Here is a 25,229-nt window from a genome sequence, read left to right on the forward strand (position 1 = left end):
GGGACAAAAAATAGCAAGGCTGGGCAAGTTAGTGATTTTTTTTAACTCAGTTAAGCACCAATAACAAAAAGTTAAAAGTTAATTTAACTATAGGTTAACTCAGTTAAGTTAAAAGTTGATACACACTTTTTATTAACTTTTTATTAAGTTAAAAAAAAGTCAATTTGTTTATACAACGCTAGCGTACTTAATTTTTTTCCAACCCAAAACTAAATTATAGGATATAGCGTTAATACTTCATATAGTATTTCCATATAAGTTAGATTCGAATGATATACATTTTTAACTTTAAACAATTTACGATACATATTTTTTGACATGAAAACGAAACAGACTGAAATAGTGAAATATTAAAATTATTGAAATTAAAAACAAAATAAATAACTTAACTTACTTCTTAAAATGAAAAATTAACTCGTTAATTTCACGTTAATTAAGAAAGAAATTTAGTAAGTTAACAGTTAAGTTAATGAAAAGTCAAAAGTAACTATAGTTAAGTTAAAAAGTTAAAATAAAATTAACTTTTTAACTCGTTAATGCCCAGCCTTGAAAAATAGTATGTGTAATGTGTGTCTCGTGCGGGAAGGCAATTTCCGTCTTGGGCCCTTGCCACACAATATACTTTATCAATATTATTATACTGAACATTGCCCACAATAAGGGCTCAATAAGGGCCCACAATAATTCTTAAACCACAAAATTGTCAAAATTCATTAAAAGTAAAATTTTTATTAAAAAGCAATCAACGGATATGTCGCTAACACCTAAGTTCGAAAAAAAGTAACATTTTCCAAATGTTTTTTTTATCAACGTATAGATGGCCGTTTAAAAAAATAGTATAACGCAGTTTAAGGCGTCGTAATAAGCTCCTTCCCGTTAAAAATCTAAGTGACATAGACGTCGCTTTAAAAACTGTTTTAAAATGTTCAATCCCTTTCTTAAGTTTGAAAATTTTTTTTGGCAAAATTGTCATTTGACTGAGTCGTAAACTATCGATATTCTATACAGCGTAGTTTTGAAGTTCATTCTGAAATCCTTTCAGTTTTCACTACAAAATTCACTAAAAGTAAAATTTGTATTAAAAAAGTTATCAACAGGTATGTCGCCAACACCTAGGTTCGAAAAAAAGTAATATTTTACATTTTTTTTTTCTATCAACGTATAGATCGCCGTTTAAATAGAATAGCGTAGTTTGAAGCGTCAAAATAAGCTATTTCCTTTTAAAAATCTAAGTAACAATATAATATACGTAGCATAGGTCGATGTGCAAACACTGACCGTTCTATATATACAATCGTAGGATACTGGGATAGTGGGATAGAGGCATAGAGCAAAAGCATTGTGACATGCGTTATTGCGGCGGCAGTACATGGACCCCCGGATCGGACACAAAAGAATTTTAACGCCACCGTTTGTATACTATCTTTTATGTGGTGGGAGTGGGGGGACCTATACACTATACAGTAATACTACATACAGACATACAGTCTGTATACACCGTAATCCCCATTCGGAGCATTCGCTGCTATAGCCGATAAGTTACAACAACAAATAACAATAACAATGCTAAAAATAAACAATAATTCGATATCAAAAACTCGTTCATCCGGTTGGTCGTGCACTTCCACTCTGCAATAGGTCACAGCCCACAGGCCGCAGACAGTTTGAGTCAATTTGACTAATTTACAGACCACGGTAGTACGGTCACTAACTACAGTGAATACTGAATAGCGAATGCGCTCCTCAGTCATCGGAAAACCCGAAACCGATAGCTGCAAGCTGGAACACATTTACTCGTAGTTCGTACAATACTCGACGTAGACCGCTAATCAAACGCTTGTCGCTTACAAACTCGTATTATTATTTTTAACAATTTTAAAATACAGTATCGTTTAGGAGAGGTATAGATCGTTTATAATTCTGTTTCGGTGTGTGTGTTGTACAACGGTACCTATGATATGATAATATTATTGTATTTTATTATTACATGACGTGTTTTTTTTATAATTAAAACAAATAACAAATAACGATATATAATATTGTTTGTGTTGTTTAATTTTTTGCAGGTGATTTGGCGCTGGTCGAATAGCAAACGTTTCATTCGACTACTCCGTGACGTTTCTGAACGATGGCAAATACTACGACACGGTCTTACGGGAAGACACCAACCCTTTCGTCGGACTTTACCACGCACGCCATGGCCCTTTTACGACGGCGGCACAATTCCTCACCGAACAGCCAAAGTGCAAAGCTCGACAGCAGCCTGAAGTTCAAAGATATCCGGCGAATCAAACGCGAAATCTACGATACCTTTCCTGATGTGAGTACCTCGTAATATTATTGTAATTTTGTCCACGATAATATTAAACGCGTCTATTAATATTATAACCATGCCGAGTGCATTAATGGTGTAATCATAGTCTTTACATTAATAATGATACGTTAGTACAATAGTACCACTGGAAAGGCCCGCGCGCTGTTGCAAAAATTATTAATTATAGGGGCTACAGTTCATGTATTCATCTGCGGTATATTCGCCGTTGAGTCCAAACGGTTCTACCGTTCGCGGATTTCAGTTTACTATACCCGCACCGCACTACGTTTTTTTTGCCGCTGATCCAATAGGGGTTATCATAGAAAATAAACCGTCACAGTGGGTTTTTCTCCGTCAAAACAATGTGTTTACTTTACGAACGGTGCGACGGTTACTGGTTAGGTTAGGTTGGGTTGCATGTTGCGATGACCAACGGCGAAACGGTTTTGTCCGTTTAAATATAGTAGTTTGGCTGTGGACTTAAAAACCGTTCCGACTCGACGGCGGAAATACAGCAGTGCGTTTAGACCCTCATAATTCAGATTCGTCGTCTCAAAATCTTACAGTCTCTGAGGCCCCAAATTAACACCTATCGCCCACTAAATAGTAAAATGACCCCGAAAAAACGTTTCGCACATGATAGCCCTGGTATTCACCAAACCGGCCCTGCATATAATATTATGCTCATTATTTTTTATTACGGAATTGGGACCGGCTATGGGTTAGCGGAATTAACGCATTTGGTCAAAAATAAATACAAAACAAATTATGGAAAGGAAAATGGTTTATTTATGAAATTAATTTATGTATAAATGTATAGTAGTTATCTATATTATAATTAAAATGTAAAAACAATGTGCTCTTGCATAATTTTTTATTATATATTTATATCGGGACATGTTTTATTAATATATATTAATTTATAATAATACTATTATAATGTAATACCACATAGGTATTATGTGATCATATTATTTTTATCATTTGATACACAGTCGATTATTAATGCAGGGAATTAAGATTTAGATTTGTTTTAGTTATTATGAATTTATATTTGAACAGTCTTCAGTTTTATTTTGTAATTTTTCACTTACGTGATTTTTTTTTAAAGGGACCCATTTTTATCTTACAATATTCCATAAAAAAATATTATTTTAGAAATACATTGAAAAAGTACTCAGTATACAGAAATAATAAATAAATCTAATTTCAAAAAATAAGTAAAAAAAATGTTGGATAAAAAAAAAATTCAAAATATGTGAGAATATGAAATGCTTTGTCAACTCAAAGTTCGACCAAAAATTAAAAACCAACTGCGAGAAGTAGTATACCCAAAAACATATCTATGATTCCTCAATTTTCCTTGCAGAGAAACAATATCTAGTAGCATGCTACTTATAATATATACCTATGAATGACATTTTAATATTTTATTGGCCTAAAAAATTAAGATTATTAAATAATGATTATTCAGAGGGCTCCCCAGGTTATCAATGTTTAAAAAGTCTAAACGAAAAAAAACAACTTGAGTAGATGTGATAAAAAAATTTTCTTACATTTTAATTAACATTTTTGAATGCCTTGATTATTAAAATTTTAAGATTTTTAATATTCAACATTTTAAAAACAAATTTTCAAGAGTTGAATTTCAAAAAAAAAGTGCATATGTTATCTTTTAGTTTACTTTAGCACAAATTTAAATATGTTTTCCAGAAGTTTTATCAGATTGCTATGATTGTAACAGACTTGCAGTACAACATTGAATCCCCTCAATAATTTTCATTTATTAGCTGGATTATTATTTATTGCCATTTGGGTAAAAATGTCCGTAGGTGGAGCTATAGGTATGATTTTAAATGATTACGCGCTATATTTATCTTATTCTGCCATTTTGCAGAACCTCAAAGCAGTTCTATACATTTTGAGCAGTTTTGGTATATTCACTGTCATAGAAAACCCAGCTTTTCTGCCTCATTGATGGCTGCATACGCCTGTCGACAATCCAAATTATAATTATCCATTTGTTTTATATTTATTATTTACCGATATTACGCTAAGAAGTGTAGAATCTGTGTGTGATTTGGAATGAACCCTTATCACTCTAGTATTGTATATAATACTATTGTGTATAATATTTCAGTGCTATGTCGAATGGATAGAGAGGGTCAATTTCCCGGAGATGTATGGCATGTACTTGTTGCGCAAAGAGGAAATGCAGTTGGATATAGGCGGAGCGGGCAGTGTAAAGGAAATATTGCTATACCACGTGACCACTAAGTCCAGGGCCCTGAAGTCGCTGAAGAGCGGACTCGACTGGCGCCTTACTCGGCGTTCCAGATACGGATGTGGCGTGTCATTTAGTGAAGATGCCGAGTACGCCGACAAATATGCCGACAATTCTACCCGCCAAGGTATTATCATTTATCAACTGACTTACAGACAATTTACTGTGTCTACCCAGCCATCCTCTACCAAGTACCGGCTACCACACAGAAATGCTTCTGGGCCCTATCTAAATCGTTCGTTGTCAAATATAGTTCGGATGTGTACTGTGTACAGAATTTGGTCTGGCCCTTGTTGATTTTTTTTTGGTTGCTGTCGATTTCACCTTTTAGTTTCTGAGGGAAACGATGAGTGTATGTATTGGTTTTGCAATGATGTGTGATTTTGTTTTAGTGTGTGTTGCTGATGTGAGCAGTAAAAATGCCTTAACTCTGAGGGTGGTTTCTGGTAACAAATTGGATCTGGTTGGAACTTTGAGGGTCAAAATTAAAAATTTACAAATTATCAGAAATTACTAAAAAAAAAAATGTTAAATCAATATTTATTTTGTTTCTTAGCACTTCAATGTACAGACTTTTTCAAATGGTTGGTTGATTATTTATTTCTATCTAATGACTAATATTATGTATTTGTAGGACATTTTTGATCTTTCTTAAGTATTTAGGCAATTCATATATTTGGGCTGTATCTATGTATGAGTTGTAAATAAACATCAATGTGCATTGTGTGTTTCCGAGTATCGCTGTTACACCGCCGAAGCAACTCTTGCACATGTCAATACATCCCGAAAAATGAAATATATTCTTGTTTGCATAGCTAAGAAAACCACTGAAAGCGGTAGTAAATTAAACATACATCCTGAAGTACGATTTTTCGAGAAAAAAATAATTGAATTTATAAGCTTCTAGAAAAATATGCTCTATAGGAATCACTTTTTTGATTTAAAATCAGATGTGTCCATAATAAAAATACAAATGTTAATCCTATTATTTCATGGGATTTTTGAAAAAAGTATCTTAATTTTAAAATTGAAAATCAACTTTCTAAAAAGCCTGGATATTTTGTTAAAGAATTCATACATATATTAAAAATAAAATAGGACATTACGGATTATGTGTAGTTTACCACAGCTTATTGGTCTAAAATGTATGACAATTTACATGTGCTTTGATCCCCTTAATATAATGTAAATAATTTATTAAATGTCCCTCCCCCCTAATAAATAATCTAGCTCTGGTCATCCAGGTGTGAGCTCACAGTTGCGTGACTGTTCAAGTTAAGAAATGTAGTTGGCGGTGACCAATTTTCGTCGAGCTACAGTCAAGCAACACCCTTTGTCCCCCCCCCCCCCCCCTCTAGACAATTATCTTTAACCTGCCGTGTAGTATTGCCACGCTCCTGCGCTCAAGTCGGCTGCCGACTACGTTTCTTAACTTGAACAGAGTTTATCTATTACCTACAATAATGTGGTTATGTTTTTCCATTCTCATGACCGACTGCAGATAAACGAGTTATCATGATATGCTCCGTGCTCGTGAAAGAAACATACGTGGTCAACCATAAATGGAATGAAGGAAACAATTTGATTGTACCACCTGGCACGGCCGACACGACAGTGAACAGTGATGGTAACGTCTATGTCAAGTACAATGACTTTGACTTTTATCCCCTGCATTTGGTGTACTATTCCTATCACTCAGATTATGATGACTACGATGATTACTATGGCGGCGATGACTACAATGACAATTATTATTTTCCACATCATTTCAACTTTGTCTTTGACGCTTTTAATGGTTTTTATCAGTATTGATATTATCTATCAAACATAAATCACAGGTAGCATTTTTATTAAACACCTTAATAGGTGAAAGCCAGGAAGTACTTATTTTTGTTATTGTTAATACATTCAATTGTTTTTTTTTCATTTAATATTTATTTGCAAATAAATGGATGAGAGAAATCCATCTAAATGATTCATGTTTTTCTATGATGTACATAATAAAACGTTGACAATGTCTGTGACCTTCCGTGTAGTATTGACATGCCCCTGCGCAGAAATAGCAACCAAAAGTAAAAAATTGTCACCATGTTTTAGACAAATCAAACTTTGCTTGGAGTTGGTTTTCAAATGCAATGACTTGTTATTGTTTTTGGGCATTTTAAAACATTTACTTGAATGATTATTGAAAAGTAAATCACTTTTTTCTGTCTATTTACTACCTATGTTCCCAGTTTAAAGAAATTATTTACAAAAAGTTGTTACAAATTGTTAACCAAGCTTTCTAGGAACAACACTCTAAGACGCGTATATCCTAATAAAAAAATAATATTCACACTATAAACAGAATTCACCTACCTAAGAATTTAAATTAATGTTAAATAAAACAATTAAATGCTAAATTCAAATTTGGGTATTTAGAAATTAATTGCCAAAGAAAAACATAATCAGTATATAGTTTTGAAAGTCAAAACATTTCACATTTATTGTCAAACATAACATATTTTAAATAAAAATAGCATATTATCACATTTAAATTAAATTGTAATAAATCTATAAAAAAAAAATTAATAAATAATAATTTGAAACTTTGAATACTGTCATGTAAAAATTAAGACTAATTAATAATTATGTAATAATATAATTAACAATAAAATAAATATATAACAGATATTGGTATAAAAGATTCATATTTAAAATCTTATTTTGGATATGTATGATTAACACAGGTGATGAGTTATATTAAACTTACTATATTAAACTTAAAAAAATTATATTACACTAATGACAAAATTTTAGTCGTATAATTTAAAGTCTCACGAATGAGTTAAATTGAATACTGACTAACAGGTAATAAAGATCAACTGAGTTTCTAGACAGCAGTTTTTGGTCATGGATACAAAGTTAGAAAATCAAAAACTAGTTTTAAGCCTTGGTAAATACTTAATATAACAATTTCAATTGCAATTAAATGTTAGGTACTAATGTATTGAAACATTAATAAAAATAATTGTTATTGATCCAAAATTAAAATGTTAAATTTATATAATACTAGCTTTAATACTTGGTGTTGCCCGGCAATAAATGAATCCAAGATGGGCAATCCATATGAATTAATATATTATAATTAGTTTTAAAATTTATAAAAGGTATTGATATAGGTACATTCTTTTAAATACGAGTTTATAAATAAATTTACTTAAAATGTATTGTAATGTATTTTAACATTCCAGTTATATAATTATATGTGATATCCTTCAATATTATGATAATTGGTTAGGTTAGGACAAACAAGATTAAATTACAATTTATAGCAGTTACTGCACGTTGACTGCTATGTGGCCGGCGGTGGTCACTTGATATGTATTATCGGTATGCTAAGCATATTTTTCAGTGTCATTCCAAATTTGTATATACTACTATATTTGAAAAATATAAAAAACAATATGTTTCTTACATTAAAAAAATTGTAATGATTCCCGCTATGCCATCAGACTTTTTTCAGTGCATTATTGTAGCATCATGTAAAAGTTAATATAAAACCACATTTATTTATGATCGCCGGCGGTCACATGGCAGTCAATGTGTTAGTTGAATGTATCAAACTTAATACTAAGTTCAATTATATCAGTATTAACAAGTGATATTGCAGATGGAAATTCAAATACTCTATTATTGTTATCGATTAATATCTTGTATGAGTTATACACCAAATTATTATTGTGATAAATAAATTGTATGAATCTATACTTCATACTTCTACTTATTTTTAAAAGTTAAGATATAATGTCATTAGTGTAACAATTAAATAGTTATATAATATAATTATTTCTTAATATAAATGAGCAATAACAACAATAAATATATCAAAACTTTTACACCAAAGAATTTTGGGTACATTTTGCTTGGTTGTAAACAAGTAAGGAGTTAAACGATTGTTTTCCAATAGACATACGAATAGCAGTAGTTGATTTCAATAAAGCGCTTGATGTAAAACTTTCTGGTAACTTTGTTAAATATTGAGCGCACGTTATAGAATCCATTTGCATTAACTGAGACTCATTACTGCGTAAAATACCTACAAAATTAACAATATAAATATATCTTATCTTTTATTTTCTAGATTGAGATTTTTTTTTCAGTATTCTCCAAATAAATTTGCTCATTAATAAAATTTGTCTTGAATATTATATTTGAAACAATTAGTAAAAATATTAAAAAAAAATGTTTTTTTAATAATTACGTATACTCACCTAGTGCAGCTCTAAATAAGAATTGATCATTATCTCTTAAAAAATTGTCCCAAATAATAGATGCCAATTCTAAGTTCATTGATTTTGCAAAAACTGAATATATCCAATCAACCAGGTACATTTCAGAGGTTAGACCGATGAGATTAAAATGCGTATTGAGTCTATTCAAATTATGTTTAAGTAGATCATTATATGTAGAAAAATAAGAAGTCATCTATAACAGTAATAACTACATTAATGGACAGATTTCAAATAGGTATGGATTTTATATCATACTAACCAAACGTTGGTTTACGGTGTAAAATGCATTCAAGCATGGAGATTCCATTAAATTAACAAGACAAACAAATGCTTCAAGTTCTTCCATATTTAAAAGTAAAATAGCTGCTATAAAACACATGCCCTGAATGTAACCAATATCAGGCCGGAGACAAACATAGGCACTAAGAATCCTTTTCAATACGTCAAAATATGGTCCACCCTAAAAAAAAAAAAAAAATGATTTGAACAAAAACTATAACATAAGCAAATTGTTATGGTAAAAACAGAATTTGTATGATGCATTTGTTAAACCTAGGTAGTATTCAGAGTAGAAGTACCACTTAATGATGCTGAATTATGTATCAAGACGTGGATAAAAATGTACTAGATTTGCTAGAAGTCCTGCGAATACTATTGATAAATGACATATTATATTCTTAAAAAATAATTTTAGCTTATAGAATAATTATTTATAAATTATAATACCAGGAAGATAATCTTTAACATTAATTTGGTATTAAACATTAAACAGAAATTGTTTAAATTGTGTTAAATTAAAATTACATTAATCATATAAGTCAGGGATAAAAATATATTGTTTTAATCTAAGGCCTATATGCATACATAGTACATACATTGGTATTTGATAGACATTTTGGTTCTCATGATTTATTTTATAAATTGTCATAAATAAAAATTAATCAAAATATGGAACCATGTCCATTTTACAGTGTTTGCACAGTACTCTTATAGTAGATTATAGCCAACTACTAAAACACAGTGTATGAATATATTTTCATGTATTTACTTTATTGTTGGTGTTCAAAGCAATTTTAATTAGATTAGTGTGCATTGTACATTATACGACTGCATATCTAAATATTTGTAATTTAAAAATAGTCTTACTATTGCTTATCTGAGAATTGTATGCACATTCTATGAAATTATATCAGCAAAATGTTGCTTATCAAAATAAAATGACTAAGTAAATAGTTATTTACTTGTTGGAAAATCCCCAAGTGAGGAAATGTACGTGTAATATCTAAATGAATATATTCTAGACAATCCATAGTAGCTTCCGAGTCTTTAAATTTATTGAATGAGTTTGAAACACAACTTTTATATAATTCTTCATTGATCAACAAGTCATTGCCAATAGCTAAACACCAAACTTTACCTCGTACACTCGAGGGCAAACCGTTCCACCAAAGATCACGACATCTCTTTGTCCGACACCTAATAAAAATTAATATATAAATAAATTTGTATAATAAAAGAATATATCTTAGATTTAAATATATATTACATTTTATGCCAATTTGGAATTATTTCTTGAGTCCATATTTGCGTAACATTTGCTAATCGTTCTTCGTTTTTTAATTTTTGTTTTAAATGTTCTTTATGTTTTTTTGCTTTCTCTGACTCTGTAAAATTTAAATAGTTAATGTTATTTTTAAATAATAACTACAACATAATAATATGCTTAAAATTACCTTTTTTTTTTGCATTTTGTAAAATTTTCTCATACAGTCTTTCGTGTTCTAATTGCTCCTTTGGTAGTTTGGCAGGGATTTGAGTGGGTCTACAATTTAAAATAAGAGCTGTACTACCGGCTATTTTGTCTTCATTGTCAATTGTTCTGGTACTTATACGGTCAAAAGATTTAACTTCAATATAGTTATTCTGAAACAAAATAATGATAGTTACCTAAATGTAAAATTTATGACTGTTGTTTTATTTTACTTTTTGAATAGATTTTCCAATTGTTACTAAACAGCATTCAGATGTTTTCCTAAACCAAAAAGTACCAAATAATATTAATTTATTATATTAATTTTAAATTTAACTTAAATTGTTGAAAATTGTATCAATAAAGGTAGGTAAGTTACCCGAGATTTGGGCAAGTGGAATCAATTGATGTATCTATGTCAATAAGACACTCATTGGATTTTGTGATGCTGCCACTGCATGATGAAAACAAAGCTGTTTCTGATTCCAATTCGTCGGGACCAGAGCCAAATATGGACGAACATGCTGTTCTAGAGCAACTACTGTCATCTGAATCGATTGTATAGCTGACATCTTCTGCAATAGTTTCTCGGTCACTGATTGACAAATTATCAAAGTAATAGGACAAACATCCATTGTCGAATGGACTAAGCGGTCCGGAATCGTTCATCAATGATGAATAATAATCGTTTATGTGACAATATTACAATCAACGAACCAGTGGACATTCTGTTTTCTTCATGTTAAAATCGATATATTACGGAAATTTATAACAGATTAGTTTCTAAAACGGACGTCACCCACACGAACCACATACGTTGTGAAATAAAATACAATACGTATTAGTGTATTACTCAATTTACTATACGTTTATACATCACATCATCAGCATTTGACTGTTGTTTTATCACTTGTTGATGGTCAAAAAATTGAAAAATATCTCATGTTATCACATATTATCATCGTATTTGTCATGGTCGTAAAATTATTATTTACTTTCCAAAATTTGATAATGATTCCGATATTAGTCCGTGGTTGCGAACTTGCGAACAAAGTAAATAATATTATAGACTTACGCCTGCCAAAGAGCTTATACACTGACAGTGGATCATTACAATGTTATTATATTCTCTTTGATATCCTTGGACTAACGCAGTGAAATATTTTGTTAGATCAAGGCATAGACCTTGTACTAAGTATAAGGTCTATGGATCAAGGTTGCGAACTTGCAGCTTAATGCATAAACCTATATATAAACTAGTTATGTTATATATACTTATCTATAGCTTAATGCTTTATTTGGGGCTTATTGCGAGAAAATTTATTTTTATTGACCCATATTTTGCGATCCACTCGAGTATTCACGTAAAATAGACTTAAATCATAATAGTCAGCTCTATAGACCAGATAACCTGTTCATGTTGGCCAGTGGGCGGCAGCGATCATAATTCGTAATTTAGGTACTAAACTAATTATTGTTTAATATTTTAGTTCGTTGTAGCAGGTACTTCGTACAGTCGGACCTAACGAGGAAGTCTTGCACACGGCCAGTACAACTTTTGTTAGTAGTTACTATATAGTATGCTGTACAACTGTACAAGTAACAACCCGCCCAAATTGACATGTCATTGACTCATGATTGCAAAATACAGTATCATTTTATGATTTCATCATTTATGATGGGCTGTACATTTTATACATAAAAAAAATTGCGAAAATTTAGATACACTTTACAATTCTAAACATTCAAAAATACGTAGGATTAATTATTCTTTTTAAAATAATTAGAAAATATTAATAAAAAATAAAAATATTTTAAATAAAGCTTTGTCAATATGACATTTATAATATTATTTTTCTGTTTTATATTGCAGTTAATCATAAACTATCGGTAATAAAGTAATTCATTGCTTACATAATATTTCTATTCATCGAAAAACGCTTCAGTTGACAACAATGGCATAAGAATAAATTGTCATCGGAAACAACTTTTTTGTCACGCCTGCGCCGATTACGGTTGAAGCGTTGGAAAGCGACGTTTTTCCGTCCAGCCGGCGGTAAAGTGGGAATCGCCAAAAGTACCGGGCGGTAAAGTGGGAATCGCCAAAAGTACCGGGCGGTAAAGTGGGAATCGCCAAAAGTACCGGGCGGTAAAGTGGGAATCGCCAAAAGTACCGGGCGGTAAAGTGGGAATCGCCAAAAATACCGGGCGGTAAAATGGAATTCCCCAAAAGTACCGGTGGTAAAATGGAAATCCCCAAGAGTATACTGAGCTCAGATATATCACGCGTATTCTCTGAACAAACAGACACTAAAATCTATACTGCGGTCCTCATAAAACATAAACTTTTGGTTACATCTTATATTCATATTATTATAACCTCCTTGCATGACGCGTAAACATTTTTCTTTCATGAATTTGTTTTCGTATAATAATTTGGTTGTTGCATACTGCATAGATCCCCGCATAATGCATTACCTTTGCCTTGATCACATTTTTTTATTCGTATTTTATTTTAATATAATAATTATTATTTATACTGAAATCTATACCATACGGGCCTTATAAAACATAAACTTATGGTTACATCTTTTATTCACATTATAGCCTCCATGCATGACGCTTAAAATTAATAAAACCAAACCGTTTCTTTCGTGAAATATTGTTTTCGTATAATAGTCTGGTTGTTGCTTGGATCCCAGCCTGAATTACCTTTGCCGTGATGGCGCGATCAATGGACGCAGAGGCGTGACAAGAAATAGTATCCGTACAATATACTATTTCAGCTAACTTTCGTCATTCACAACATGAAAATTCTCCGGAGGATAATCACGGTCCGATGATCGTCATCAACAGATTATCGAAAAACACTAAGACACTGTAAGTTATTTTATTTTATTTTCACTTAATAGGTTTACACAATAGGACTCAATAGGTAGCATTATATCTATCTTTTGATATATATATATATATATAATCAATACAATAATTAATGTGTACGGGATATACGAGTGGTGAGTACACGACTGTACATTAATAAGGCATTGAGCAAATGTGATGGTATATCGTATATGTATAGTGTAAATTAAAAGTACAATCCAAAGGCTTGAGCGAGAAGCCACCCGCGCTCCGACGAAACTTTAGGGGTAATTGTCATGGTAGACCGCGAACTTCTTCCAAGAACTAAGAAGTTTCAACAAAAAACACGCGAATGAAATAATTCAATGCCTTTGCCATAAATGTCATAATTTACAGTTGTGCACGATTTTAAGTTTTTAACTATACCCATAATACAACTTTTAAACATAAATATAAATTGTACAAACACTACAAACACGTCGAAATCATTAGCTCGATATGATATAATTATTATATAGCTATATCTTCTTGAAAATAAATTTAAAAAACATAAATGAAAAATAAATACGAAAGTTATTTAGTATAGATCATAAACATTTTATAAATGCATATGGGGATTATGGATATGACAATAATATTCTAGTAGCTTTATCTAAATTTAAATATCTCATATAGTATTATCTCCAGACGACCATGTCACAGTTGAGACACCCCGTGGCCCTTGTATACGATTAATAATATTGCAATCTATACATATTATTATAATAAGTACTTATTAAATAATCACTAATTAATATGTATTTAAAAATAGTTTATTTCTGGAAACGTCAAACGTTATTGTCCCATCGGAGAGTTTATGCCGCGTATAGCAATGCATTTATAAAGTCCAATTAAATCCAAATCGAATTAAAAGATGGCCAATTTGACTATTATAGCCCAGTCGAATTAGGCGAAAATTGTGCTATAGCTCGTCATTGCATCATTCTACTTCTAGCGGTATACGAATATTTACGATCTATACTCCGATATTCGTATAATTGTTGTATAATGTACTTATTATACACGTGAATGTAATTTTGTAAAGTGATTACAATTCGTATACCACGGCGGCAATGCCGGACAATAACGAAATAATATATTATGATTTATAAGTGCTGTTGGTCTGTTCGTTAGCCAACGTGCTAGTTATTTTATATTTCAATAATTTAAATTTAAAAGAAAGTTTTTGCCACAAAACGTATATTAAATAGAAATTCGCTAGACTAAACCGGTGTGAAAAATAATGCACCGGGATGTTTGGACCATATCATTTACATGGTTCATTATCCCGGTGCGGGATAATGTGGGATAATTTTAAACCGGTTTAGTCTAGCGAATTTCTATATAATATACATATGTATATTATTATAATTTACTGTAAATTATGATTTACTTATATTTTTAAATGTTAGCGGGTTTTTTTTAACGAGAATATTAGAATTCATACGACATGATGTTGGTAAAGTATTTTCACCGGTTTGTAGCTGCTGCTGATAAACAAGATTGTATTTTCATTGTCATTCTGTAATCGTAATATCGTATCACTCGACACTCTTGTTATCACGTGTGGGGTAGTAATATTTTAGTGGTCGGTTTATCACTTCATTTAATGTCATTACTCATTAACTCACTTCTTTCTCTTTGCATCATTTTAATACATATTTAAGGCTTAAGCACATTTTTAAAAAAAAAACATTTTTAATTTATTAAGTATAAAAACACATATTTACAAAAATTACACAATGTTGATCAAAGTCAAGACTCTAACAGGAAAAGAGGCAAGTAGTACACTTAATATATACCCATTGCTATATTATTGTTTGTACTTATTGTTATATGTTTTTAATTTTTCATTGTAGATTGAAATCGATATAGAACCTACAGATAGAGTTGAAAGAATTAAAGAAAGAGTTGAAGAAAAAGAGGGCATTCCACCTCAGCAACAGAGATTGATTTTTTCCGGAAAACAGATGTAAGACTGAATTTCACATAATCTATTTTACCTGTACCTAATTAACCTTTTTGCTTTCAGGAACGATGAAAAGACTGCTCAAGATTACAAAGTTCAAGGAGGATCTGTATTACATTTGGTATTAGCATTAAGAGGAGGTATTTTCCAATCCGTTTAATAATGTGTAAAAACGATCATAACTCTGATTTCAAACTTTTTTTTTTCAACTATTTTATTTATTTCCATTCATATGTAACTGAATTCAACAATAATAAATAAATGAAATATTTACTATAATCAACTATTAAAAATGTGTGTATTAAATTTGATTTTGATTATCTAACGTGGCTGGATGTCTACGTTAGAACAAAAAAAAAACATTTTCTCATCGATTTAATATTATCAAAAATATGAATTTGTTAAACTGGACACTGTAAACAAACCCATACTAATACAGGAGGGCTTATTACTTCATGCTTTTGAGTATTTTTTTGGGAAGTGCATGATTAAAATATTGAAAATAAGATTTGATACTTAAAATAAATATAATATAATTTACCAATTTTGTTTCATTGAATTTTAATTGAAATGCATGCTTATATTGTTACTTTGAAGCAAATAGATTAAAATGTAATATTTTTTTTTAACTACATCTAAAATTCATGTAGGTGTATAGTTAATAATAAGGAGTTAATTTATTTTACCAACATTTAATTTTTCATGGTTTTTTCAAGCATTTCAATATTTTCTTATTATTTGTCCGTTTAATTTTGTTCCATTAGTGCTAAATTATTGCATTACTGCAGTTTTAGTGTTTTTCATAATTTTTTTTTAATTGGTTTATTAATTATCCATATCATATTTATTTGTTAGATATTTAATTAAATGTAAATCTTAGTTATCACTTACACTAAATTATTTTACTTATTTTATTACTTACAGTTTTTATGCCAAAAAGTAACCCGTTATATTATAATTTATAATCATAAACAGTGGTAGTGTTAGGTTAAGCAGTGCGAAACGGGCAGCTAGGTAATTGGAGTGATCATGCAGTTGGTTTTATTTTCACCGCATTGGTGGGCGCCTGGCCTTAGTGTAATCATTGTGATGTGCAGATAAAATATAGTAAATTTATCAATTCTTTGTGTTGATTGTGCTGAACGGAAAATTGAAATATTCTCTATTAAAAGTGATTTATTTTGTTAACAGTTCAATAATGTTAACCATATATATTCAATAACGAATTTGAGTTTTAACCAAAAAATTGAATTTTCTTAATATATTATTTTATAAGTAAGTAGTATATTTTTATTAATTTTATTTGAGTAATTTATTGATATGATGAACATTATAATATTTATTTTATATGTATGTACCTAACCTTGATTGTAGAGGTAGGTAATGTTGTGTACCTATTTTTATACATCACTAATAGCCAATCACTATAATACTAATGAAATTGACAAACACTATGAAGAGTAAACATTTTGAAAAATTCTAAAAAATGTATATTAGGACAAGGAGTTGATCAAAGTGAATTGAAAACTGTTAAGTCTTGTTTAGGCTGTTTAAGGCAAGAAGCCTAAAGGTGATAAACTCAGTATAAATATTTTGATACCAACTTATTTTTAAATACATTTTAAGTTTCAACTAATTACTTATCAATAAAAATTATAACTAAATAAAAAAAATGTATTTTATTTTGTTTATGTAGGTAATACATTTTCAGTTCAAAGAAAATTCTTATTATAGGTAACCTACAGTTACTAAAAGTTATAATTTTTATAATAATTTGTAAACAATATAAAATTAAACATCCAATAAAATCTAGTCTAAGCATAATAAATTGTTTACAAATGAAAAATATAAACAAAATTACGTATTTATGTGCATGATGAATCTTTGGTATGAATTATATAACATGTCAATAATCAATATGTACATTTGATTTATACATTAATAAATTATTATTTATTTTCTTAAACTGTATAGACTAGTATAAGAAACATTTTAAAAGCGTATTAATCTTAAAATTTTGAATAGGATAATGATTAATCTTATATATGTACCTACCAACCTAATTCTATCAAATTCATAGTAATACTACTAACAATATTATACATAAAACAATCTAATTGTTAACTTATTAAATATTTATTGATGTACTTTTATCATAACTAGTGAAAATATGGTTAAATGTTAAAATATTTGTTGCTGTGATTGAAGTTATGATTATTATTGGTAATCAAACTTGTTAACTCTGTATAACAATGCTTGATTACTGGAAATTGTCTTCTGGGAGGCTTTTTATTGTTATCTGGTATTGTACAGTCTGTTGTTATTAACTTTTTGCTTTTATATCGCCGATTTTGAAACCAAATTTTTACTTGAGTTGGAGTCAACCTCAGTCTTAATGCCATTGCTTCTCGCTCTGTAGCCGATAAATAACGCTGTTGATTGAACCGGTGTTCCAATTCTGATATTACATCCTAAAGAAATAATCAAATAAAAATATTGTTAAATGTTAATCAATTATACAATATACATTAGCCCAATGTACAATTTACCCAAGTGTAAAAATATTTATGTTTTCATAAAAGAGTTATTTGGTATAATTAAAATTTTAAATCCTTAAAAAAAAATTATAGACTTATTTATTAAGATCTAAATTATGATTGACACTTGTAAATATTTGCAAGGATTTAAATTTACAGGAGGTACCTATTATATATTTTTTCTTAGAATCCAAAAATATATAAAAAAATAAAATAATTTATGGTAATTATTAGCTTAAAATTTAAGCAAAATTCACCCAAAACATTAAATATATTAAAAATTGATGGTATTTGTTTGAAACCAACAGTAACCATTTAGATTCTGGACCGTTTTATGCAATAATCTAAAATTAATGATATTTACAAGTTTAAAGATAATAATAAAATAAATATAATTATTTTTATATGACTATTATAAAATATATGTTATTCAGTACATATCTATTAAAATTTCTAAAATAATTTGTCATCAATTTGACTATTCAGTAATTTTGTTAGGTACTAACAACCTGTTGACTTTTCAAAGTAACATATAGTGGCACAAGTACCTAATTAGTGGCACAATTTCAATCAATACTTGGGAGTGCTGAATCCACTTTCAGTTAATTTTTCAGTTTACAAAAGGCATAAATCATGAAGGTGCTAATCCCCTCCAAATTGCACTTTGTACCTATGCAGGTAGGTAGATTAATAATATAAATACATGCATGTAAGCATGTAACTGTTTATACCTGAGAAAATAGTACTCTAGGTTTCCGTTTCGCTCTTTGTCTTTGGCTCGTTGATGATTTATTCATAGATTTCTTTTGGTCACATCTGTTTATTATTTGTTTATTATTTAAAGTTGATTCTATAAAAAAATAAAAAAAATATTAGATTAAATACTTTTTAATTAACTATGTAACTATGTAAGTCTAATAGGTACATTTCAGAAAACGAAATCAATATGTCAAAGAAATGTATCCCCATTAAGGCTTAGATAAAGAATATTTTAAAAATGTTTATCTTTACTATGTATTACCTATTCACCTATTTGATTACCTAATGATTTGCTAGGCTTGTCAACGCCTCAAAGAATAATCCTAAATATGCCATTTCTTCAAAAGTAGTATGCGTAGGTAATACTATTTGTAAGTTTAAAATTAAACACGAACGGTACTTAAAATATTGAATATCTAGGTCTTAGGTAACTTTTAAACTTATCTAGTACCTATAATTAAAAATTGCAAACACTAAAACATTTAGATAACTGTAGGTATGAGCTATAACTACACCAAAATAGCTAGACAATTAAAGTCTAGACATCTTGTTTTAGTTTTAACTATTTATAATAGCTATAGTAATATAGTCTAATAAGGTGTGCAATTTTGATAGTTATACGTCCAAGAGTGCTCACAGCGGGGACAAACGAGCCTTTGCCCACCTGTGAATTTTTAACTGAATGTACTTTAATATCAATTTCACTATAACTATTATTAGATTATAAGTAATTCTTATATCTTTCCATGGTGGGATTTTATCTTGCAGGCGCGCTTGGGTATGCATCTTAAAGTCCTATGTAGGGAGGTATTATAATATAAGTAATCAAATTATCAAAGCATAATATAATATCGTAATTTTGATATGAATACAGTATTTCGAAGTACCTACCTACCTACTTTAAAATGTTTGTATACCTATGTTTATCAAATATCTATCCAACTTTGATTATTGTTAAAATAGTAGACCTTATGATGTAATATAAATAGGAATTAGGAATAAGTATAATATAGTGATTCACTAAGTATGCTCACTACGCTTTTTATCTTTTAATAATGCATTTATTAAAATTCTGATTTTTGAAATTTTTAATTATAAGTACCTACTTAAAGTTTAAAGTCAAAGACCATAAAAGTTTTAAATATTTTGATTTTTATCCTAATTAGTAAGCGTCATTTTGACGGTACAAACTGCTTTTTTCAATCAAGATAGGTTAATATTTATACATTTTTTACAGTAAATTATTAAACAGATAAGTTTTGTTTTCATCGAAATTTCAAAGGCTGCGGAACGAGTAGTTACTAGTTTCTGAGTTTTTATCTTGATGTCTCTACTAAGGATAACTACAGTCCATTATTATTTGTTATAGGTCTAGATGATAGTATTTGGATTTTATAACTATATTACAATTGTATTACTAATTAAAATGTAGGTATCTGTGCTAGAATCTTATAACTTGTAAAAATTGTCTGATAGTTATAATTTATTAGGAACCTACTAGACTAAATATTACTACCCATATTTTATATTTTATGCAAAACAATTACAAATGGATATTATCCTTAATGCACGAAGTTTTACTATAACAAGTGTCAAGTTTATAACTCACAAATCACTCGTTCAAATTTCTATATTTACTGTTTGGTTGCATTAAAGTTTTCAAAAAATGCGTGTCTGTTTTATTTAAAATTATCTGTTTTGTAATTTACTGTAAAATAGCAAAATTTTCAATTGAAAAAAAATATTTTGTTTCGGTACACGACACCATTACCTCTTATCTAGATATAAAAATTAAATTATTTAAAAATTCCAAAAATAAAAATATACATATAAGGATAAAACGATTTAGAGCGTGACCATGCTTGATGAATCACCCTGTATAAATAAGCTCATGCTTTATTAAGTTCTAATCAAAATTATATTATATTATCACATATAGGGAGATATTTGGTTAATTTTTTATGTTCAATTTATGCATTATCTATCAAAATTGATTATTCTGTGATGATGATAATTATTTTTTCTTGATTTGTTTATCACCATAGAAACGAAATAATTATAAATTATCCAATTTCCACCAGGTATATTATATACAATTAATACTTATTAATACATATTTATGATCTATACATTTCCCTTCGTCCGCTCATAATCGTTTTTTATCGAATGCAATCATTGCGTTCAAATCTAATACTGTAATAATACACTATCCTGTCCGAGAACCGAAGGGCCGATGGACAAACTTCCAGCACTGCTGACCTACTCCACCCCGCTGCACTTACCCGATTTTTTTTATTATTAACATTAAAATTAGAATGACGTAGATTTTTTTATAACAATGTTATTTTCAAAGCCTCATAATTTAATTTTTAAATAGGTGCGTAATTCTATAGTGTCTTAAAAAAAGTTTATATTAACCACAAATTATGTATAAGTTATTTTTTTTGGTTTGAACAATATATTAAAATTTGATTTATAGTAGGTAGAAGACAGAAGTGTTTGATACGAAAACGTATATAGACGCAAAAATGGAAAACTTATTTAGAAAACAAATATGAATACACACAAATATACAATTACATTAATGACATAGGTACCTATATACGTATATATTATAATTACTGCACAATAGACTATTTATCACGAATCAATCCTTGAAGGCTGCAGCAGTGCAGCAGGATAATATCAGTATTAATTATTAACTAAGAAGAAGTTTATATATGCATTTTAGTTAAGTACAGAAGTAAGTACATTATATTTCGTTTTAGTATGGCTGTACAGCTCGTATAGGTATATAATTTAGTGTAATAAAAATATCATCGTATTATACAATAATATTTAGTATGTACTATACTATACGTACTATTATGATTAATGGTATAATATATTATGTTTATTTAGGAATCTGAGTGATTTAATAATTGACGCTTATTATTTCTAACCGGAGGAATGTAGAAACGTAGAGCTATAATAGGCACAGCAACTAGGACCAAATTTTTGGGGGACTGCTGGTAGCTGTCCTCATATTATCTTCTTAAGTTCACTTCCCGTACACATCACTACTAAGTTGGATTAATTACAAATAGCTTTTAATAAATATAAATATAAATTTATATAATATATAAAAGTATGCAGTATGTACACCCCATTTTATTCTTTAACAATGTATTGATTCTAATACCTATACTGATTATTGGAATTTTAAATATATTAGGTAAGGACCTAATTGACAACTATTATTTAGAATTACAAATTTACTAAATCAACAAAATAGTTTAGGTACTATAAAAAGGTTGGTTCTCGGTGGAAAAAAAAAGTAGTTGGTATCGCCTTAGATAGGACACTCCTCAGATTGTATAGGTACCCATAGGCTATAACGAATCTAAGCATTTGCCAAAGTTGAGAAACAGCTATCCATACCTACTCGTTTTAGCCAATTTTATGCCTCAATGCGACAATTCCTTATCGAAGAAAACATTTTTTTTTCGCGACTACCTATTCAATATTATATCATATTATATTTGAGAGGGCTCCCCCAGTTACGCTTACGGTGTAGACGAATGTGGACGCACGCATATACTTACTGAAGAATTGGTCAGCGGTGGTGTCCGTGGTCATACAGGTGGTTTGGTCGGTAGGCCCGCGACCGGGCTGAAACTGCAATAAGCCGTGTTCGGCAGACCGGAAGTCGTCAACGTCGCAGAAACCAACCAGTTCCGGGACCAATAGTGAAGGTTGTGGCGGCGGGGGTGGCTGTAGCGTCAGTGGCGTCAGATGCAATGGTCCACCGACGTCCGCCGGAGTCCAGTACGGTTGCGACACGTCGACGACCCCGCCAGCGCCGGACGATGAATTATATTCCTGTGGCGACGATGACCAGTTGTGGTCGCTGTACGCGTCGTACGGACCAACGTATCCGCCGCAATAACCGGCGGGGGCCGTGTCGTAGTAATAAGGTTCTGCGAAGTATTCGCCGCCGTCCTTGGTCGAGTGGTGCGCGTGATGGTGATGGTGATGTGGGTACGCGGCGGCGGCGGCCGGTTCGCACTCGGAGGGATTGCTGCCGCAGTGGTAGTCGGCGGTGGCGGATGCGGTGGCGGCGGCTGCGGCGTACTGATGCTGCGGCTGCAGCAGGTATTCGTCGGCGGTGAACTGGTCCATGGTGACGGTGCAACCGGCAAGTGCAGCGTTCGTCGTGTGCATATCTATGGTCTGCTGCAGTCCGTCCCCGCGGCGACGTGACTCCTCGATCACTGTTGCCGGTTTCGGCGGTGCGCTCGTCATCTCCGCTCGCCGACGATGCACCGCAGCCTCCGCCCCTGCACCAGGGCTCCGCCGGGGTGCACCCGCGGGGGTCCCCGCCCAAGCCCACCGAATATCGGCCAATCGGAGAGCCGCTCGGTGGACCCGGCGCGCCGAGCACATGGCCCGTCTATATAATGTATAGTGACTCGCGCCGCGGTCGTCTCGAAAAATACGCTTTATTATTATTATTATTATTATCATCATCATCGTTATCATCGATATCGTAATATATAACTATATAAGCGTAAATCGGTTGATGTTTTATATATGTATATCCGTGTATGTTCTATCGTCGTCGAACTCTAAATATATAGATGCGCAGACGTCCGAGCGAGGACGGTCCATGACGATATAATATTATTCATATTATTACGATTTTGTTATTTTGTATTACACGTGATGTCAATAAAACGTTGACCGTACTGAAAGTGAGTGGGACATGTGCAGGACAGTAAAGGTGCGTGTGCGTGTGTGTGTAACACAATTAAATATATTATATAATACTATAAATGAGTTACTAAAACTATAACTAATATAATAATAAGTCGCAAGAGTAACGTAAAACATTTTTTTTTAATTATTTCGAGAAAACCCGTTTTTTTGTTTCACAGTACCTATATAGATAGGTCACAGGCACAGAATTTTATTACGATTACTATTTACTACTTTGCGAATAAATTATTGAATTTATTTTTCTCACCTCCACATGATCATAATATCAAACGTGTAACTATTTAAATTTACTCAATCTAAGGCAATGTTTGTGCGTTTGTGTGCAAGCGATCCATAGCCAAGTCCATTGCACTAGTGGTTCTAAAATTTGGTAGTACTTAGGTAATCCTATATTCGAGAATGTGCACTTTAAAATCAATTTTTAAAATTTTTGATTTTATAGAGGGGATGTCACAGGAATTTTTTGGATCACGGAAACAGAAAAACGAATATTTTTTTGTTTATATAGGTTTGCTATGGGTTATAGAAAATCTGAAAATGTAATAGTTATTATATACCTAATTATTTATGATTTTAGTCCTGTATTTAATGGTCAATTTGGGTCAAATCAACTCAAATAACTGACTTAAATATGAGTATGCTGATTACATTTATAACAGGCTTTAAGAATGGGTAAATCCATGCGCATTTAATTTGTCACGGGCATCGCTTTGCAGAATCAACTAGTAATTGGTATAATTTTAATATAATATATAACATACAATTTATACTCTCAAACTGTGGTACGCGGAGCTGCGGACATTTTTAGGTGCGTGAAAAACAGCGTGCGATTAATAAATTATTAAATTAATATTTTTAATGTTTATGACTATGATTTATAACGGATCTAATATTATTTAATGTCTTGTGTAAATTGGTATTAAAAAGGTATTAACAAAAAACTGTTAAATGTAAGTACTTAAATTATTATTGTAATAAATTTATTGAAATTTCGAATAGTTCCCAGATATACACATCATAAGTGGTAGTTGTGACTTGTGGTACACTGTTGTCTGGTACATACGTAAAAAAAAGTTTGAGAACCTCTGAATTATAAATAATTTATGATCATATTATGTCTATATGTATAAATTGTAGTGATGTGACTGGGTTTGATTTTTAGACCTGATCAAATTTGTTTTAAGAAAACGAATTTGATCAGAACAACACTATCAAAATGTTATATGAAACACGAACCGGATTTTTGTTAAATTCAAACATATTGTTAATTGTTGTAATTTATATTTACTTATTTATTTATTGAAAAACGAAACAAGCCTAATAAAAATAATCTGAAGAATAATTTTAAAACTAAATTATATTTCAGTACAATATTAAAAACAGTAACGCATGCCATATATAGATGAATAGACTAAGGGGGACGGAGTGGATGACCCGAGTTCGATACCTCGGCCGCGGGCGGCATTTTTCTTCGGGTAAGTTACGGTGTCCGAATAACAAGTGCTGCCATCCCCCCACCCGGGGCACGGCAGAAATCTACGGGTGCCCCATTAGAAATTCCGCCAAGACACAACACTCACGTGTACCAACCTACCCAATTTAAAAACCTACAGTGCCCTCCCCCACACCCAATGGCCTGTTGCCGTGGGTTACCCCCCAAAAAAAAAAAGATAAATAGATTACATT

The 25,229-nt window shown here is 30.8% G+C and overlaps 4 protein-coding genes across 6 annotated transcripts; 2 read left to right on the plus strand and 2 right to left on the minus strand.

Moving 5' to 3' along the window:
- The first annotated feature begins 1,627 nt into the window (after window positions 1-1,627).
- On the plus strand, window positions 1,628-6,481 carry LOC132952127 (uncharacterized). 3 transcript variants are annotated; one of them, XM_061024291.1, is made up of 4 exons: window positions 1,628-1,928; window positions 2,067-2,320; window positions 4,455-4,725; window positions 6,100-6,481. In XM_061024291.1, the coding sequence occupies exons 2-4, from the start codon at window positions 2,129-2,131 to the stop codon at window positions 6,408-6,410; spliced, it is 774 nt and encodes a 257-aa protein (XP_060880274.1). In that variant the 5' UTR covers window positions 1,628-1,928; window positions 2,067-2,128; the 3' UTR covers window positions 6,411-6,481. The 3 variants fall into 3 exon arrangements, with proteins under 3 accessions (XP_060880274.1, XP_060880276.1, XP_060880273.1); XM_061024293.1 differs by having other exon boundaries at window positions 1,628-1,901; XM_061024290.1 differs by having other exon boundaries at window positions 1,629-1,947.
- A 595-nt stretch (window positions 6,482-7,076) lies between these two features.
- LOC132952685 (TBC1 domain family member 12-like) lies at window positions 7,077-11,602 on the minus strand. The gene is made up of 8 exons (XM_061025046.1): window positions 11,002-11,602; window positions 10,856-10,904; window positions 10,606-10,795; window positions 10,419-10,536; window positions 10,114-10,348; window positions 9,132-9,332; window positions 8,852-9,065; window positions 7,077-8,676 (listed from the first exon to the last, which is right to left on the minus strand). The coding sequence occupies exons 1-8, from the start codon at window positions 11,289-11,291 to the stop codon at window positions 8,474-8,476; spliced, it is 1,500 nt and encodes a 499-aa protein (XP_060881029.1). The 5' UTR covers window positions 11,292-11,602; the 3' UTR covers window positions 7,077-8,473.
- A 3,489-nt stretch (window positions 11,603-15,091) lies between these two features.
- Window positions 15,092-15,772, plus strand: LOC132952124 (NEDD8). Its single transcript, XM_061024286.1, has 3 exons — window positions 15,092-15,298; window positions 15,380-15,492; window positions 15,553-15,772. The coding sequence occupies exons 1-3, from the start codon at window positions 15,263-15,265 to the stop codon at window positions 15,647-15,649; spliced, it is 246 nt and encodes an 81-aa protein (XP_060880269.1). The 5' UTR covers window positions 15,092-15,262; the 3' UTR covers window positions 15,650-15,772.
- A 1,587-nt stretch (window positions 15,773-17,359) lies between these two features.
- Window positions 17,360-23,069, minus strand: LOC132952523 (muscle-specific homeobox protein tinman-like). Its single transcript, XM_061024837.1, has 3 exons — window positions 22,370-23,069; window positions 18,758-18,876; window positions 17,360-17,960 (listed from the first exon to the last, which is right to left on the minus strand). The coding sequence occupies exons 1-3, from the start codon at window positions 23,067-23,069 to the stop codon at window positions 17,664-17,666; spliced, it is 1,116 nt and encodes a 371-aa protein (XP_060880820.1). The 3' UTR covers window positions 17,360-17,663.
- Between the last annotated feature and the right edge of the window lie 2,160 nt (window positions 23,070-25,229).

The sequence above is a fragment of the Metopolophium dirhodum genome, chromosome 9 (assembly GCF_019925205.1).
Source record: "Metopolophium dirhodum isolate CAU chromosome 9, ASM1992520v1, whole genome shotgun sequence".
NCBI classification, from domain to species: Eukaryota; Metazoa; Arthropoda; class Insecta; order Hemiptera; family Aphididae; genus Metopolophium; species Metopolophium dirhodum.

Bases quoted from the DNA above. Each gene is read 5' to 3' on its own strand.
- LOC132952127 (XM_061024291.1), top strand. From the start codon at position 2,129: ATGGCAAATACTACGACACGGTCTTACGGGAAGACACCAACCCTTTCG. The intron at 2,321-4,454 runs GTGAGTACCTCG...ATAATATTTCAG, and splicing joins TCTACGATACCTTTCCTGAT to TGCTATGTCGAATGGATAGA. The intron at 4,726-6,099 runs GTATTATCATTT...GACCGACTGCAG, and splicing joins CGACAATTCTACCCGCCAAG to ATAAACGAGTTATCATGATA.
- LOC132952685 (XM_061025046.1), bottom strand. From the start codon at position 11,291: ATGAACGATTCCGGACCGCTTAGTCCATTCGACAATGGATGTTTGTCC. The intron at 10,905-11,001 runs GTAACTTACCTA...TTTTTGGTTTAG, and splicing joins TCCACTTGCCCAAATCTCGG to GAAAACATCTGAATGCTGTT. The intron at 8,677-8,851 runs GTGAGTATACGT...TTAATTTTGTAG, and splicing joins CTTATTTAGAGCTGCACTAG to GTATTTTACGCAGTAATGAG.
- LOC132952124 (XM_061024286.1), top strand. From the start codon at position 15,263: ATGTTGATCAAAGTCAAGACTCTAACAGGAAAAGAG. The intron at 15,299-15,379 runs GCAAGTAGTACA...TTTTCATTGTAG, and splicing joins AGACTCTAACAGGAAAAGAG to ATTGAAATCGATATAGAACC. The intron at 15,493-15,552 runs GTAAGACTGAAT...TTTTGCTTTCAG, and splicing joins ATTTTTTCCGGAAAACAGAT to GAACGATGAAAAGACTGCTC.
- LOC132952523 (XM_061024837.1), bottom strand. From the start codon at position 23,069: ATGACGAGCGCACCGCCGAAACCGGCAACAGTGATCGAGGAGTCACGT. The intron at 18,877-22,369 runs GTAAGTATATGC...ATTTTTTTATAG, and splicing joins CACCGCTGACCAATTCTTCA to AATCAACTTTAAATAATAAA. The intron at 17,961-18,757 runs GTATAAACAGTT...TTATTTCTTTAG, and splicing joins CTAGAGTACTATTTTCTCAG to GATGTAATATCAGAATTGGA.